At 37.4% G+C, this 14,696-nt stretch overlaps 1 protein-coding gene across 1 annotated transcript; it reads left to right on the top strand.

The window, feature by feature from the left end:
• The first annotated feature begins 11,235 nt into the window (after positions 1-11,235).
• On the top strand, positions 11,236-14,216 carry LOC103325258 (putative wall-associated receptor kinase-like 16). Its single transcript, XM_089049408.1, has 3 exons — positions 11,236-12,173; positions 12,571-12,744; positions 12,885-14,216. Exons 1-3 carry the CDS (start codon positions 11,297-11,299, stop codon positions 14,120-14,122), a joined length of 2,289 nt encoding a protein of 762 aa, XP_088905534.1. The 5' UTR covers positions 11,236-11,296; the 3' UTR covers positions 14,123-14,216.
• Positions 14,217-14,696: the final 480 nt, after the last annotated feature.

The following is a 14,696-nucleotide window of genomic DNA, read 5'->3' as shown; positions in this document are numbered from 1 at the left end:
TCGGACCCGAGTCGAATCGGATTTACAGATGGAAAACAGTTCAATCAGCAAAAACCAGGTCATCTAATTTTAAACCACGGTTTCAGGTCTTTTGCGGCAACTTGCAGCGTTTTATGGACATTTCGTGACGAAATTAAGGTGGATATTTTGCAAACATCATTTAGCGGCGATTTGTTTCGCCGTTAGCCATCGCAAAATTACCGTTTAGAAGCGGCTATCAAAGTCGTCGCTAAAGATCCATAGGATAATTTGAACAGCCCCCTTCCTGTGCCTTTACAGTGTTTTTCTTTACCCAAAACACGTTGATTTGGGTAATCTTGAGTGGTTTCTTTCTGTACAGATTTTACTAAAGCTAATTTTTTGGTTTTATGAAAAGATTGTGCATACATAAAATACTTAGCCAGGCTTGATTTCTAATGCCAAATTCCCCCAGCACCCTTTCTCATTTGGGTAAGTTTCACTACAATACATGGAATAAACACTATTTTCAAAACTACACGGAATAAACACGTTGTAAATTAAGCGAGAAACAACTAAATTGCCACCCATCCAAAGCTTTAGGAATTAAGTATATTGTTAAACACCATAACATTTGCTTTGGTTCGGTCAGTGTCTTGCGTAAGCTGCTGATTCGGAGTAGAAAGCCTGCTGAAAAACTTCACCATTGAAAAGCAAATGTAAGTTCTATGACATTTTCTATATCAAAATAATTTCAATCACCTTAACCTTTCGTTCAAAATCCGCTGGGTAAACCTAGCAAAAGTCCAGGAACAGCTACAAAGGCATTTAAAAAACCTCCCTTCCTCCTTTTGCCAAGGAAAGCCTTTAAAGCAGGAAAACATTTCAGGAAGCAGTTATGAATTTACAAAATTGGACTGCATTCTCTTGATTAAGAGCTAATTATGAGTTACCATAGCCCATATAGCAGCCTGATTAGTATGGTTCACACATCGAAACCCACACGAAACCATTTCCATAGCTAAGGGATTTTCAAGTTCTACTGTTTACAAATACTGTAGGGACAGGGAAACGGTATTCCAAAAGTAATTTCATGCTTTAATGCACATGAACAATCAAGACTGAGATAGCACATGCTTTTAGTTTTAATCATGATGCACATAGAATTGAATTTGTGCAATGTGAACTTAAGAATATAAACATGTTGACTTTGATTTGTCCTCCACAATACACAACTAATATCCCTCCCCCTTCTCAGCCAATGACACTTAATGCCATGTTCTTCCCCTTCCATGCAACCAGTGGCAACTCTTGGCATAAACTTTCAGATATACAGGTCACCAAGATATGATTAATTTCATGTTTCCTAAATGACAAAGGCATGTAGATCCAATAACAAAATAATTGAAATACCAATCATCAAACTAAAAGAGCCAAGAGGGCATCCAAAAACTATATTAGGGAATAAACTTCTTCATTTCATCAAACATTCTTAAACTCCATTAACATATGTGAACAAAACTGATATTGGGTAATCCAATCTTGAACCAGGGAACTTCAAAAAAGGGCAGAATTAAGGGTCTCTAAAACTAAATTCAAGTAAGATAACTTAAAGTGAAGCACAAATACTATCACCAAATTTTAATTGTTCATAGGGAGCAACGTTCCTCTTCACAATACTTCAGTGCTAAGTCATAATCCCTAGCTTCTTTTATCTCTATTTCCATTCAACCAAGAAGATGACTTTCAAGGTCATTTTCGAAACGTCCAACTTGACTGAAATTGAAACTCAACTTCATTGAATTAAAATGCTAAAGATTGTGTTAATGTATGCATTTTGAATTTTCTTTTGGCTTCCCTTGACAAGTTTGTAATAGGACAATCATTGTATTTTCTCAAGTTTAGATTAAGAATTTCATCTTTAGGTGTTCTTATTTGGCTACATTATGATGGACAACATTGTATTTGACAAAGGTATGTTTTACATTGCATGACATTGCATTAACATATTCCTGAAGATTATGACTAGTCATCCTTTCTCCATATGACTAGTCATCCTTCCTCCGTATGACTAGTCAACCTTTGCATTAGTAAGGTTTTTTAGGTCACTGTTTCCAGCTAGACCCTACCCATTTGTTTTCGTCTTATTATGCAAAATCCTCTGCTGCCCTGTACGTTTCTAACCTAGGGATTTTGGTGTAAAAAACCACAGCATTCCTCATTTGGCAGCCGTCACTTTTGTAGGCAAGGTTTGGAAAGTTTCTCTGTAAAATTTCTCTTCTTCCTCAAGTGTAACCTTCATATTTTTCATCTTTGAGTTTTCCAAAATGTTTCTTTTTGAAAATTGCATTTGAAATATGAAAACCTCATCTTGCTAGATCAAACACTCTCTCATATATATCTAGATCAGATTCAAGATTGATTTCTTCAAGAGTATGGTTTCTTGAAGAAATTGGTCATTCTCCTTTGAATCCAAATTTTGGTTTCTGTCTGAGTTAGAGCTTGCAAGTTGGTGCCATGGGATGAATGAGCTTGAGAATGAGCTGCCATTGCCATGAAGAACTGAGCTTCAAGGTTTGCTAAGTTGGAGAAGAAGATTGCACGAAGGAGGTATAGCTCATCTTCATAAATAAATCTAGGTTTTTTTTGAGCTTGCTTGTGTTCATTTGTAAGAATCTTTTTCTACTTAGTGGATTGCCTGGTCAGTTGATGACCCCCAGTTTTTCTCAATGATGGGTTTTTAGGTGAACAATTTTTGATTGCATCTCTGTAATTTTTCTGAGTTTGTGTTCTTGGTGGTTGACTAGTCATCGTATGAATTTTGGGTTTTTGTCCTTGTAGTTGACTAGTCATCATTATCTGTTGTTTGGTGTTTACTTGATTATGATGATTTCACACACTTTCACCATAGTTATTGCTAGCACAGGAGATACCTAGATTGACGGGTCCTTCTGAGTGCCTAGGTTGTCACTAGTAATCTTCTAAGGTTGCAGGTATATTGTGGCATGCTCTGTGTGTATTCTTGATTGTGGTTGTTCATGACTAGCAGTTAACTAGTCATAAGTGTTTTTGGTCAAGGTCTAAAGTGTGTGAAGATTGTTGCGTTTTGTTTAAGTGTCGTAAAATTTACCCTTCGTCACCTAAGTACCAATTTCAGATTGAACCATAGGATTGAAGTTTCCACAAAACCCAATTAGCGACAACACAACACAAATGGAGGCTGGAGCCCATAGAATCTCATACCCACAATATTCAAAACCAAGTTTAAAATATAAAAAAAAACATACTGAAACTCTATTAAAATGTGAACAAAATTGACAATGGTACTCCAATGTTTAACTAGGGAACTTCCAGAAAAGAAAAATGGCCTCTAAAACAAAACTAAAATTCATGAACGATAACTTAAAGTGTAGCACAAATACTATCACCAAAAAAAAAAAAAAATCATGTTCAAAGGGATCAACTTTCCTCTTGACAGTAGTATTTCAGTGCTAATTTATAACCCCTACCTTCTTGTATCCTAATATTGGTCCAGACACAGATGAAACTCCTCCATTAACTTTAGCAATGGGACATATAAATAATTTCCAGAACGTCCAATTTTAATTGAAATTGATATTCAGCTTCATTGAATTAATGCTAAGTATTCAAAATGAGATTTTACCTAAGAGATTAACCGCTGAAACTCGCAGGCCGAAACCCTCGAACAGGATGCTCGCAAACCCTTCCAAGTTCTGGAGAGAAATTGATCAAAAGAATAAATAAAAAAATTAATAACAAGTGAAAAACGTTTATTTTTGAATGGGAAAAGAATATGTAACAGACAAATTGGATTTTCTTTGTTTGGGCCCAAATATCTAGTTGGACTCAATAACAAGCCCATTATTTGTTTGGTTTTGACTTTGGGCCCAGCTTTTTGAAATACAGACTCTCTTTCTCTTTTTGTTTATATTTTGGCACTTTTTAATATATACCCAGCAAATGTCACCAAATAATAGTGACTTCGCTACTTTTTTATGTAGTGAGTTTCGATGCCAATGTCACACACTTGTCCCAACAACGTGTTAAGTTGTAACAACATATACAAGGGAGGCAATACTAAAATGGGCTGTTAAGGCTCTCTTGGTTTTTAGATTCTGTTGTCCAGCTATGCTCAATCAAATTAATTAGTCTGATCCAACAGTTAAAATATAGGATTTCACCTAAAGACCTGTACAATGACCCTTGTTGGCAAACACACATATATGCCACCAAAGCCACGCCACACATATGGCTCAAATGTTTTGTTTTTAATTATCTTTTTCTTTGTCGTCTTTGTTTTGACTTCAGACTCGTTGGTAGGGTTTGATTTGAAATCACCATTCCGACTTAATCAAGTCCACGATTTCTAACTCTCTTGATTATTGCATGGACTTGGTCATTTATTTGTTTAATGACTTGGTCATTACACGGTACCAGCATGCAAATCCAGATGTTAATGCCATATGGTAATGGTCGATAGTCGATAATCTATTGACTTGTTTCTGTAGTGTTGTAGTCTAGAAAATGTAAGCCTATGTCCTCTTCTTTGTTGGCATTTTCAGTTTATTTGGATGTTTTTAATTCGAGATGTCTTTCTGCCAGTGATATATGATCAGTTGAGTTGAGAATTGAATTGATCTTTTTTCAATTAGAGATGTCTTTGCATGCATTTAATTGCAAAATGTCTAGAGTGAGTTTTGTCTGAATTTTTGTTTGCAAACATATGTGCTTAACATTGCAACCAAGACAAACAGAGAAATTATTTTAGCAGCCCTAGACATGAACAACAACGACACAAGGTTTTCGCTGTATTGCAATGCTATTATCAAATCCTCATCCAAAGAGTGCATATGTAGCTGTATCAAAGATCAACACAAGGCAATATTAAATAGGCTCTTAGGGTTCTGTTTGGTCTTAGATGATGATGTGACTGACAATCCCAACTTATTGTTTCCCCCTTCTAATTAAATTAGAAGCAGACATAGGTTGAGAAGTACAAAGAAGAACCAGAAATAGACTTTTATCACAAGCAGAACTTCCTGTGAAAATAATTGAATCAACCAGATGCCATAGTAAAGGAACATACAAATATCAACCAGATGCCAGTGGAATTGGGAAGCCATATGGGAAGGAAGCAAAAGACTTACATAACTAGTAAGTTTAAGCAGCCCCATTCAGACATATCAAACACTTCACTAGCTAGATCCTTGGATGAACTTGTTGCCCTTGTAAATATCGAACACTTTTGGTGGCATCCTTCTTCAGCCTGCAAAATGCAAAAGGAAATCTTGTTAAAATAACTTACCAGCAGTGGAAATTACGCCAGGGCTATTGATTTTACTGGGGGCAATTTCTTGGTTATATTACGGTCTGCAAAGAAGAAAGTTCATCATACTCAAAGAAAAATACTTCAAAGAAAATGGTGGTTTATTGTTAGAACAACACCTTGCTAGCCAAGGAGGCTCTATGGAGACAACCAGGATCTTTACTGCAGAAGCACTTGAAATGGCCACAAACAATTACCATGAAAGTAGAGTCCTTGGTGAAGGAGGCTATGGAACTGTTTACAAAGGAATATTAGCATATAACAAAGTGGTTGCCATAAGGAAGTCCAAAATTGGTGCCTCAACCCAGAAGGAGCAGTTTGTTAATGAGAGGATTGTTCTTTCTCAAATCAACCATAGAAATGTGGTGAGGCTATTGGGTTGCTGTTTAGAGACACCTTCCTTTACTAGTTTACGAGTTCGTCACCAATGGCACTCTTTCCGCCCACATTCATAATATAAGGGACAAAAGATCATCACTTCCATGGGACTTATGAATGAAGATAGCAACAGAAACTTCAGGAGCACTAGCATACTTACACTCCTCCACTCCATACCAATCATACACCGGGATGTCAAAACAACGAACATAATGTTAGATAAAAAATACACAGCAAAAGTGTCAGACTTTGGAGCTTCAAAATTGATTCCGGTGGATCAAACTCAACTAACAACTTTAGTGCGGGGGATACTCGGAGACTTAGACCCTGAATACTTCCTTTCAAATCAACTAATGGAAAAGAGTGATGTTTATAGCTTTGGAGTTGTCCTAGCAGAGCTACTAACAAGTAGAGTTGTAGAAATTAAAGGAAAAAGAAATAGTGTTTAACGTGATTCAGCTTAGTTTGCCTGCATCCACCGTAGAAGAAGGAAGAAACTCTTATTCATCATAAACAGAGAATTAGCTTCTCTGGTACATAAAGAGCACTCATACAACAGCCAACTGAAAACAATTAATGCACATATCAGGTACCAAGCTACACTTATGAAGAGCCCAAGACAACTAACTCCACTCAGCCAACATAATAATAAATGAAGGAAATAACTCTGTACATATTCCAATACTCCCCCTCAAGTTGATGCGAAAATGTTAGTGGAGCCAAGCTTGGAGAAAAACTCTCGAAACTGAGATGAGGACAAGCCTTTGGTAAAAATGTCTGCCAATTGCTCATTACTTCTAACAAACACAGTTTGAAGGACATTTGATTGAACCTTTTCACGAACAAAAGTGACAGTCAACTTCAATATGTTTGGTCCTTTCATGGAACACAGGATTAGAGGCAATATGCATAGCAGCTTGGTTATCATAGAATAATTCCATGGGCTGAGAAATAACAAACCCAAAGTCTTTAAGCAAAGATTGAAGCTAAATTAACTCACTAGTAGTAGATGTCATAGCTCTATATTCAACTTCAGCACTTGATCGAGCAATAACATTTTGTTTCTTACTCTTCCAAGTCACTAAATTGCCTCCGACAAAGATATAATACCTGGTAGTGGATTTTCTATCTATTGGACATCCGCCCAATCAAGATCGCTATAGTCAACAATCTGACTATGTCCATTCTTTTTCATCAAAATACCATGTCCTGGACAGCTCTTCAAATACCTTAGAATTATGTTTACCTCCGTAAGATGACTTGTCCTTGGAGCGTGCATAAACTGATTTACTAAGCTAACAGCATAGGTTATATCAGGATGAGTGATGGTAAGGAAAATGAGTTTTCCAACCAGCCGTTGATACTGTCCAACATCTGATAAAAATTCCCCATCCAAACTAAGTTTCTCCTTGTTGTTAACTGGATTTTCATTAGGTTTGGCACCTAGTCCAACACATACTTTCTTTGGTTGAGAAACAAACCCTTTCTTGATGAAGCAATTTCGATTCCAAGGAAGTATTTCAATGCTCCTAAGTCCTTGATGGCAAACTTTTTAGAGAGAAAGAACTTTAGTTTAGAGATTTTAGTATTATTGCTCCCTATGATTATTAAATCATCAACATATATTAGGACAACAAGCTTTCCAAAGGATCCATCCTTAATAAATAGAGAAGAATCTGCATTGCTCCTTTTAAAACCTTTAGCTTCGAGAACTGATCTAAGTTTTGAATACCAAGCTCTTGGTGACTGTTTAAGTCCATAGAGAGCTTTATTTAACTAGCATACAAATCCTTCTTGATTTTCTTGATGTCCTAGAGCAATAGACAAAAGAACTCTTATCATGTTCATCTTTGCAACCGGAGCAAAAGTCTCTTTGTAGTCTACCCCATAAGTTTGAGTAAATCCTTTAGCAACCAGCCTCGCCTTATATCTCTCAATTGATCCATCATTTTTGAACTTAATTTTGTAAACCCATTTTTTTCCTTCTGGCAGCTTGACTATAGTCCAAGTGTTGTTTTCATCAAGAGCTTGAAGTTCTTCTTCCATTGCTTACCTCCAAACAAATTGAGATTTTGCTTCTTGAAAGCATGTAGGTTCTGATATCTTTGAGATCTTGCTTAAAAAGGCTGAATATGATCTAGACACTTTATCATAAGATATGTACTTCTGAATTGGGTACCTAGATGTGTGATAGGTGACAAAATCTTGAAACTTGGTCGGCTTGTTTTTTATTCTGCATGATCTTTGTAATGTACCATTTGAATCATCGATAGCATGAGAATGTTCACCATTAAAAACAGATTCCTCATTTTGAGGTGAAATATCATTATCTCCAGCCAAATTATGTGAGAGAATTTCTCGAATCAACACCATCTCCATCCGTATTTGATGGATAACATCCTTCAGTTGTGTCAACAATTGGTAAAGGAACTTGATCAAATGGATTCTCCCTCTAAGACTCAGCCCCTCATTTCTCCTTAAAGAAAGCTTCTGTTTCAACAAATTGAACATCACGAGAAATAACCATTTTCCCTGCTTTAGGATCATAACATTTATACCCTTTTTGTGTTGAAGAATATCCAAGGAAAACACTTCTTGCAGCTCGATGATCAAATTTATCTCATTGAGTAGCTTGAACATGAACAAAACATAAGCACCCAAACACTCGTAGATGAGAAAGATCAATTTTTCGATTGTTGAGAATTTCAAGTGGCGACTTGGAGCCAAGAATACGGCTGGGAAGTCTATTTATCAAGTATGCAGTAGTAAGAATTGCTTGTGACCATAACCTTTTTGGAACATTCATTTGAAACAAGAGAGATCTGGTTTTCTCAAGAAGATCACGATTTTTCCTCTTGGCTACTCCATTTTGTTGAGGAGTACCAACACAACTCGTCTCATGAATGATGCCTTCACCAGTCAAGAATTCTGACATAGAACTTGTCATAAACTCTGTACCATTGTCAAATCGCAATACCTTGATTTGAGAATTGAATTGATTCACAATCAGTTTATGAAAATCTTTAAAGCATGAAACAACTTCCTTTTTTAATTTCAACAAGTATAACCATGTGGCTCGGGAAAAATCATCAACAAATGTGACAAAATACTTATAACCATCATGTGATTCTACAGGAGCAGGACCCCATAAGTCAGAGTGAATAAGCTTAAATGGTTTATCAACTTTAGACAACTAAGAAGCAAAAGGCTTACGAGTTTGTTTAGAAAACTGACAAACTTCACATACATCAGAGTCCACAACAAAGGAAGGAAACAAGCATGACAACACCTGATTAGAAGGATGCCCCAGGCGTTGATGCCACAACAAACTATTTTGGGGAGAGTTGACTTGAAAAGCTCTTGAATTATCTAGAGGTTGATGCAAGAGATATAGGCCATTGGAATAAACTCCCTCACCAATCGTCTTCTTGGTGATTCGGTCTTGAAAAATTGCAGAATGAGGAGAGAAAATTGCATCACAGTTTAAGGAATTAGTTAACTTCCCTACTACTAACAGTTGAACAAGGAAAGAGGGAACATAGAGAGCAGTAGATTTAACTTCTGAGTTGAAGAAATTGATTTCCCCATGTCCAAGGACAGGTACAGAAGTTCCATTTGCCACCAAAACTGATTGACTTTTTTCTGGAATTTGAAGATTAAAGACAATTTTTATTGTTTGTCATGTGGTCTGTAGCTCCAATATCCACAACCCAAATACTTGATTAGCAATTATGAGATAAGGTAGATAAAAAAGCTTGGAAGATATGTGATGCAAGTGATGCATTTTCTAATTTACCAAACTATTGAAGCAATTTAGTAAGCTCACCAAACAGGGTAAGAGAATTTAAAGAAGCATGATTTGCATAAGTCTCCTTAGAGGTGACTTGACTCGAATTAGAACCTGGTGCAGTTTTTGAGAAGACACCATTTCCATAGTCATTGGTGGAGCTCACATTTTTGGCAGCAGAACCATGCGCAGACTTAGCATTCTTTTCATTTCTTGATTTCAAATGTGGATGGAGGTTTCCTTGATATGTCAACGTTGTCCACAATAGTCACAGGTAGTAGAACTTTTCTTTCCTCTGAAATTCATTTTTGTTCTCCTATTGTCAACAACAACAAAAAACTGAGATCTTGTAGAAGCTTTGATCAGTAAGACTCTTGCTCTAATACCATGTAGAAATTAAAGGAAAAAGAAACACAGTGTTTAATGTGGTTCGGCTTAGTTTACCTGCATCCACCATAGAAGAAGGAAGAAACTCATATTCATCATAAACAGAGAATTAGCTTCTCTGGTACATAAAGAGCACTCATACAACAGCCAATTGAAAACAATTAATGCACACATCAGGTACCAAGCTACACTCATGAAGAGCCCAAGACAACTAACTCCACTCAGCCAACATAATAATAAATTAAGGAAATAACTCTGTACATATTCCAATATAGCACTTTGTTTTGACAGGCCTGAGGCAGATAGAAACCTAGCAAGCTTCTTTGTTTGTTCAGTGGAGGAAGATCGCTTGAATTATATTATTGACGATGACATAGTCAACGATGGAAATATTGAGACTCTGAAAAATGTGGCCATTCTCGCGAAAAGATGCTTGAGGTTACAAGGGGAGGAAAGGCCTACAATGAAAGGGGCAGCCTTGGAGCTAGAAGGCATGAGAATTATGGCAAAGCATCCATGGGGGAAAGCTGATTGTCCAGAAGAGACCGAGCACTTGCCTGGTTCACGCAAGTCAGATGCTTATCGTGCGGATGTTACAGCAGCAGATTGTGGTCATCCTAGTGGCACAAGTAGTGGATATGACAACATGCAAATCCAGATGTTAATGGCATATGGTGATGGGCGATAATCGATTGCTAGGGTCTAGTTGTGATGTATTCTAGAAATAAACCAATATGTTGTTCTTTGATGGTCTTATTGGTTTGTATGGATATGTTATGAATTCAAGATGTCTTTCTGCCAGTGATATATGATCACTTGAGAATTTAGGATCAAAAGTTTTTAATGTTTGGTCAAAGTTGACCCAGTAATTCATTTTGATCAAAAATTACCCGACTTAATCAAATCTACAATTTCTTATATTTCTAGAAACCAGTGAAGGTTGATAAGTTCTTGGAGGTTTACTGGTCAACCTTTTCCTTCTTGTTTAAAAATCTCTTATTTTAAAAAAAAACATGATTTGATTAATATCAAGTAAACAAACAAATAAATTCACTTCTTTCTATTAATGTATTTTATTTCTCCCTAAGTTAACTAGCTAGGTCTTCATCGGCAATCTTTCGTGCCATATATAAGATTACTTGACTTGACTTCGCCCCCCGCCGTCGCTTGTTGACTAGTTTCCAAGTCGGATGTTTTATTGCATTTCTTTATACTAATTCCTGAAAATAACAGGGGACGAGGCCTACTTGGGGTGAAAAAGAAAAACATTAACAGAGACAAATGGCAGTTAATTAAGATTAGGAAGACAATTTTCCCTAACCCAATGTGCCAGTACGCGTCTTAATTTCCTTCCACATAAAAGAACAGGCTTGTTGGCTGTTTTCTTCACACTCAAAAACCATCCCAAAACATAAACACAATTTGTAGCATATACGAGGATGCTACTTATTCTTCAACTCTCTGTGGTAGTGGCGGATTTGGTTGTGATATTGTTATTAGCAACTCCAATTCCAACAGCAGCTCAAGCCCTCCCTGGCTGCCAAGACCATTGTGGCAATCTCTCAATCCCATATCCCTTTGGCATAGGCCCTGGCTGCTACCTCCAACCCCAATTCAACATCACTTGCAACCAATCCTCCCAGCACCCAAAAGTACAGTTGTTGACAAGCAATATCATAATCACCAACTTTTCCATTGAGGAGGGTGAGCTCCAAATACTTCAGTACGTTGCCGAAGACTGTTACGACGCTCAGGGCAACCCGACTGGCCGCAACGTCCCCAGGCTGTGGGTGCCTCCTCCCTACACCATCTCTCATACCAAGAACAAGTTCTACGCCCTTGGCTGCGACACTTACTCGTTTTTCAGCGGCTACCGAGAGGACCAGAAGTTCACGACGGGGTGCATGTCCATATGTGATAGTCTAGACAACGCTGTTGACGGGCAGAACACTTGCTCTGGCGTTGGTTGCTGCCAAACTTCCATCCCTAGCGGGCTAAAGAATCAGACGGTCACGTTGAAAAGCTTTAGAAATCACACGGGTATTTGGGACTTCAACCCCTGCAGCTACTCGTTTATTGTGCAAGATGGCCAGTTCGAATTCAATGGTACAAGTTTTCAACAGCTCAACAACAGAACCTTGCTTCCCGCGGCTCTTAATTGGGAAATTGGGAATCAGTCATGTGATGCAGCTCAAAAGAGCGAAGGTTTTGCATGCAAGGGAAATAGCAACTGTACTACTGTTGGGTCTGCAGGTTACATTTGCAAGTGCATGCCAGGTTACCATGGGAATCCATACCACCCAGATGGTTGCCAAGGTATGTGTTTCAGTGTTTCCATAACCATCTAAGGTTTTAGAATATCCCATCTAAGAATACTACTTCTGCCAAAAAAGAAGATAAAATGAATTTATTTTAACCATTTGATTGTTATTATCAAGAACACTTTTAGTGATCATAACATTTGTCTTTATATTAATTTGATCATAGTCATATAGCTAAATACTTTATGATGATTCGGTGATATTTGTTTTGTATGGATGATCCTAAATGAATTCTTTAACAAATGGATGGCTCGGAGCGTCGATCGGATTGAGGATTTACCCTAAGCAATCCCTTTTGATTCTCATTAGAAAGCATATCTTTTGTTTATAAAGTTGTTACTAGAAAAGCTAAAATTGGGTTTTTACCATTGGTTTTCCTCACTGACTTTCAGATATTGATGAGTGCGAGAATTCAAACGCCTGCAGTATTGGAAAGTGCATAAATTCACTGGGAAATTATTCTTGTAAATGTCCCAAAGGATACAAAAATGATGGCATGAATGAAAAGACTTGCATCAAAGACAACAATCGATCAAAGATTATTCTCCTGCTCGGTATTTCATTGGGTAAGCATTTTAATTTACATGTTAACACGCGTCATAGGCATTTCAATACCAAATTTTAATTGTGATACTCATTTTTGTTCGTAATATATCACTTTGATGAAAACCTTTATCCTAAAAAAGAAATTTTATTTAATCGGCAGGTGCCAGTGGAGGCTTCTTGCTTTTAGTGGTTGGAAGTTTATGGATATATTGGGGTATGCAGAAAAGAAAGTTCATCAAACTCAAAGAGAAATACTTCAAAGAAAATGGTGGCTTATTGTTAAAACAACAACTCGCTAGTCAAGGAGGCTCTATGGAAACAACAAAACTCTTTACAGCAGAAGAACTTGAGAAGGCCACGAACAATTACCACGAAAGTAGAATCCTTGGTGAAGGAGGCTATGGAACGGTTTACAAAGGAATATTACCAGATAACAGCGTGGTTGCCATAAAGAAGTCAAAAGTTAATGGTGCGCCAGCTCAGAGTGACGTTTTTATTAATGAGGTGATTGTTCTTTCTCAAATCAAGCACAGAAATGTGGTGAGGTTATTAGGTTGTTGTTTAGAGACACCTGCGCCATTACTGGTTTACGAGTTCATCGTTGAGGGCACTCTTTCTGAGCACATCCATAAAAAAATTGGTAAAAGATCATCACTTTCATGGGAGCTGCGATTGAATATAGCGACAGAAACAGCAGGAGCACTAGCATACTTACACTCCTCTGCTCTCATGCAAATTATCCACCGAGATGTGAAAGCAACAAACATACTATTGGATGAACATTACACGGCAAAAGTGTCCGACTTTGGAGCTTCAAGATTGATCCCTCTAGATCAAACTCAACTAACAACGTTAGTGCAAGGAACATTTGGATACTTAGACCCCGAATACTTCCTTACAAATCAACTGACGGAAAAGAGTGACGTCTATAGCTTCGGAGTTGTCCTTATGGAGCTATTGACAAGCAAAGTGGCACTTTCATTCGCCAGGCCCGAGGAGGACAGAAACCTAGCAAACTTCTTTGTTCGTTTCATGGAGGAAGATCGCTTGAATGAGGTTCTTGATGATGACATAGTCAACGAGAGAAACGTTGAGACACTAAAAAAGGTGGCAGAAGTCGCAAAAAGATGTGTAAGGTTAAAAGGGCAGGACAGGCCTAGCATGAAAGAAGTAGCAATGGAGCTAGAGGGAATGAGAGTTACACCAAAGCAACCATGGGGAAAATCTGAAGTTTCAAGTCCAGAAGACACTGAGTACTTACTTGGTTCAGCTATGAATTCAGACGCTTATTTTGTGGATGTTAGAGGTGATTTTGGTTCTAGAGGTGCAACTATTGGTACAACCAGTGGGTACGATAGCATTCAAATCCAAATGGTAATGCCGTATGATGGACGATAGTTGACTGACTTCATGTCGCTAGCGTCTAATGATGTAGTTTAAGGAATCTAAACCACTATTAATTTGTTCATTGTCTCTTGTAAATATTTTTTGTGTGTGCATAAATATATACTAGATGTATATCCTGTTCTTTGTTGGTCTTATTGGTTTATTGATTCTTTGAACTCAAGATGCGCACACAGTATTTACATGTTATATCAGTTAGGAATTTGTCACTTGTCAGTTCAAGATGATTTTGCAAATGTCTATGGAATGAGTTGGATCTGAATTACAAATGTCTAAAGACGAACTTTTGGTAAACTGCATTATTCGTTTCTCAATACATGTAGCAGTATTCCGCTATAAAACAACATTCTTGATTGGACTGTGAACTTCGGACCCAAGTCAGAATCAGATTTACAGATGGAAAAACAGTTCAGTCAGCAAAAACTAGGTCATCTAATTTTAAACCACGGTTTCAGGTCTTTTGCGGCGACTTGCAACGTTTCATGGACATTTCGTGACGAAATTAAGGTGGATATTTTTCAAACATCATTTAGCGGCGATTTGTTTCGCCGTTAGCCATCGCAAAATT

Source organism: Prunus mume, linkage group LG3 (assembly GCF_029339155.1).
Source record: "Prunus mume cultivar Tortuosa linkage group LG3, ASM2933915v1, whole genome shotgun sequence".
Lineage (NCBI taxonomy): Eukaryota > Viridiplantae > Streptophyta > Magnoliopsida > Rosales > Rosaceae > Prunus > Prunus mume.
The sequence above is the reverse complement of the archived record's forward strand: the minus strand, read 5'-3'. Positions and strand labels throughout refer to the sequence as shown.

Coding starts and splice junctions, on each gene's coding strand:
- LOC103325258 (XM_089049408.1), top strand. CDS start 11,297: ATGCTACTTATTCTTCAACTCTCTGTGGTAGTGGCGGATTTGGTTGTG. Junction 12,174..12,570: donor CCACCCAGATGGTTGCCAAG/GTATGTGTTTCA, acceptor ACTGACTTTCAG/ATATTGATGAGTGCGAGAAT. Junction 12,745..12,884: donor CCTGCTCGGTATTTCATTGG/GTAAGCATTTTA, acceptor TTTAATCGGCAG/GTGCCAGTGGAGGCTTCTTG.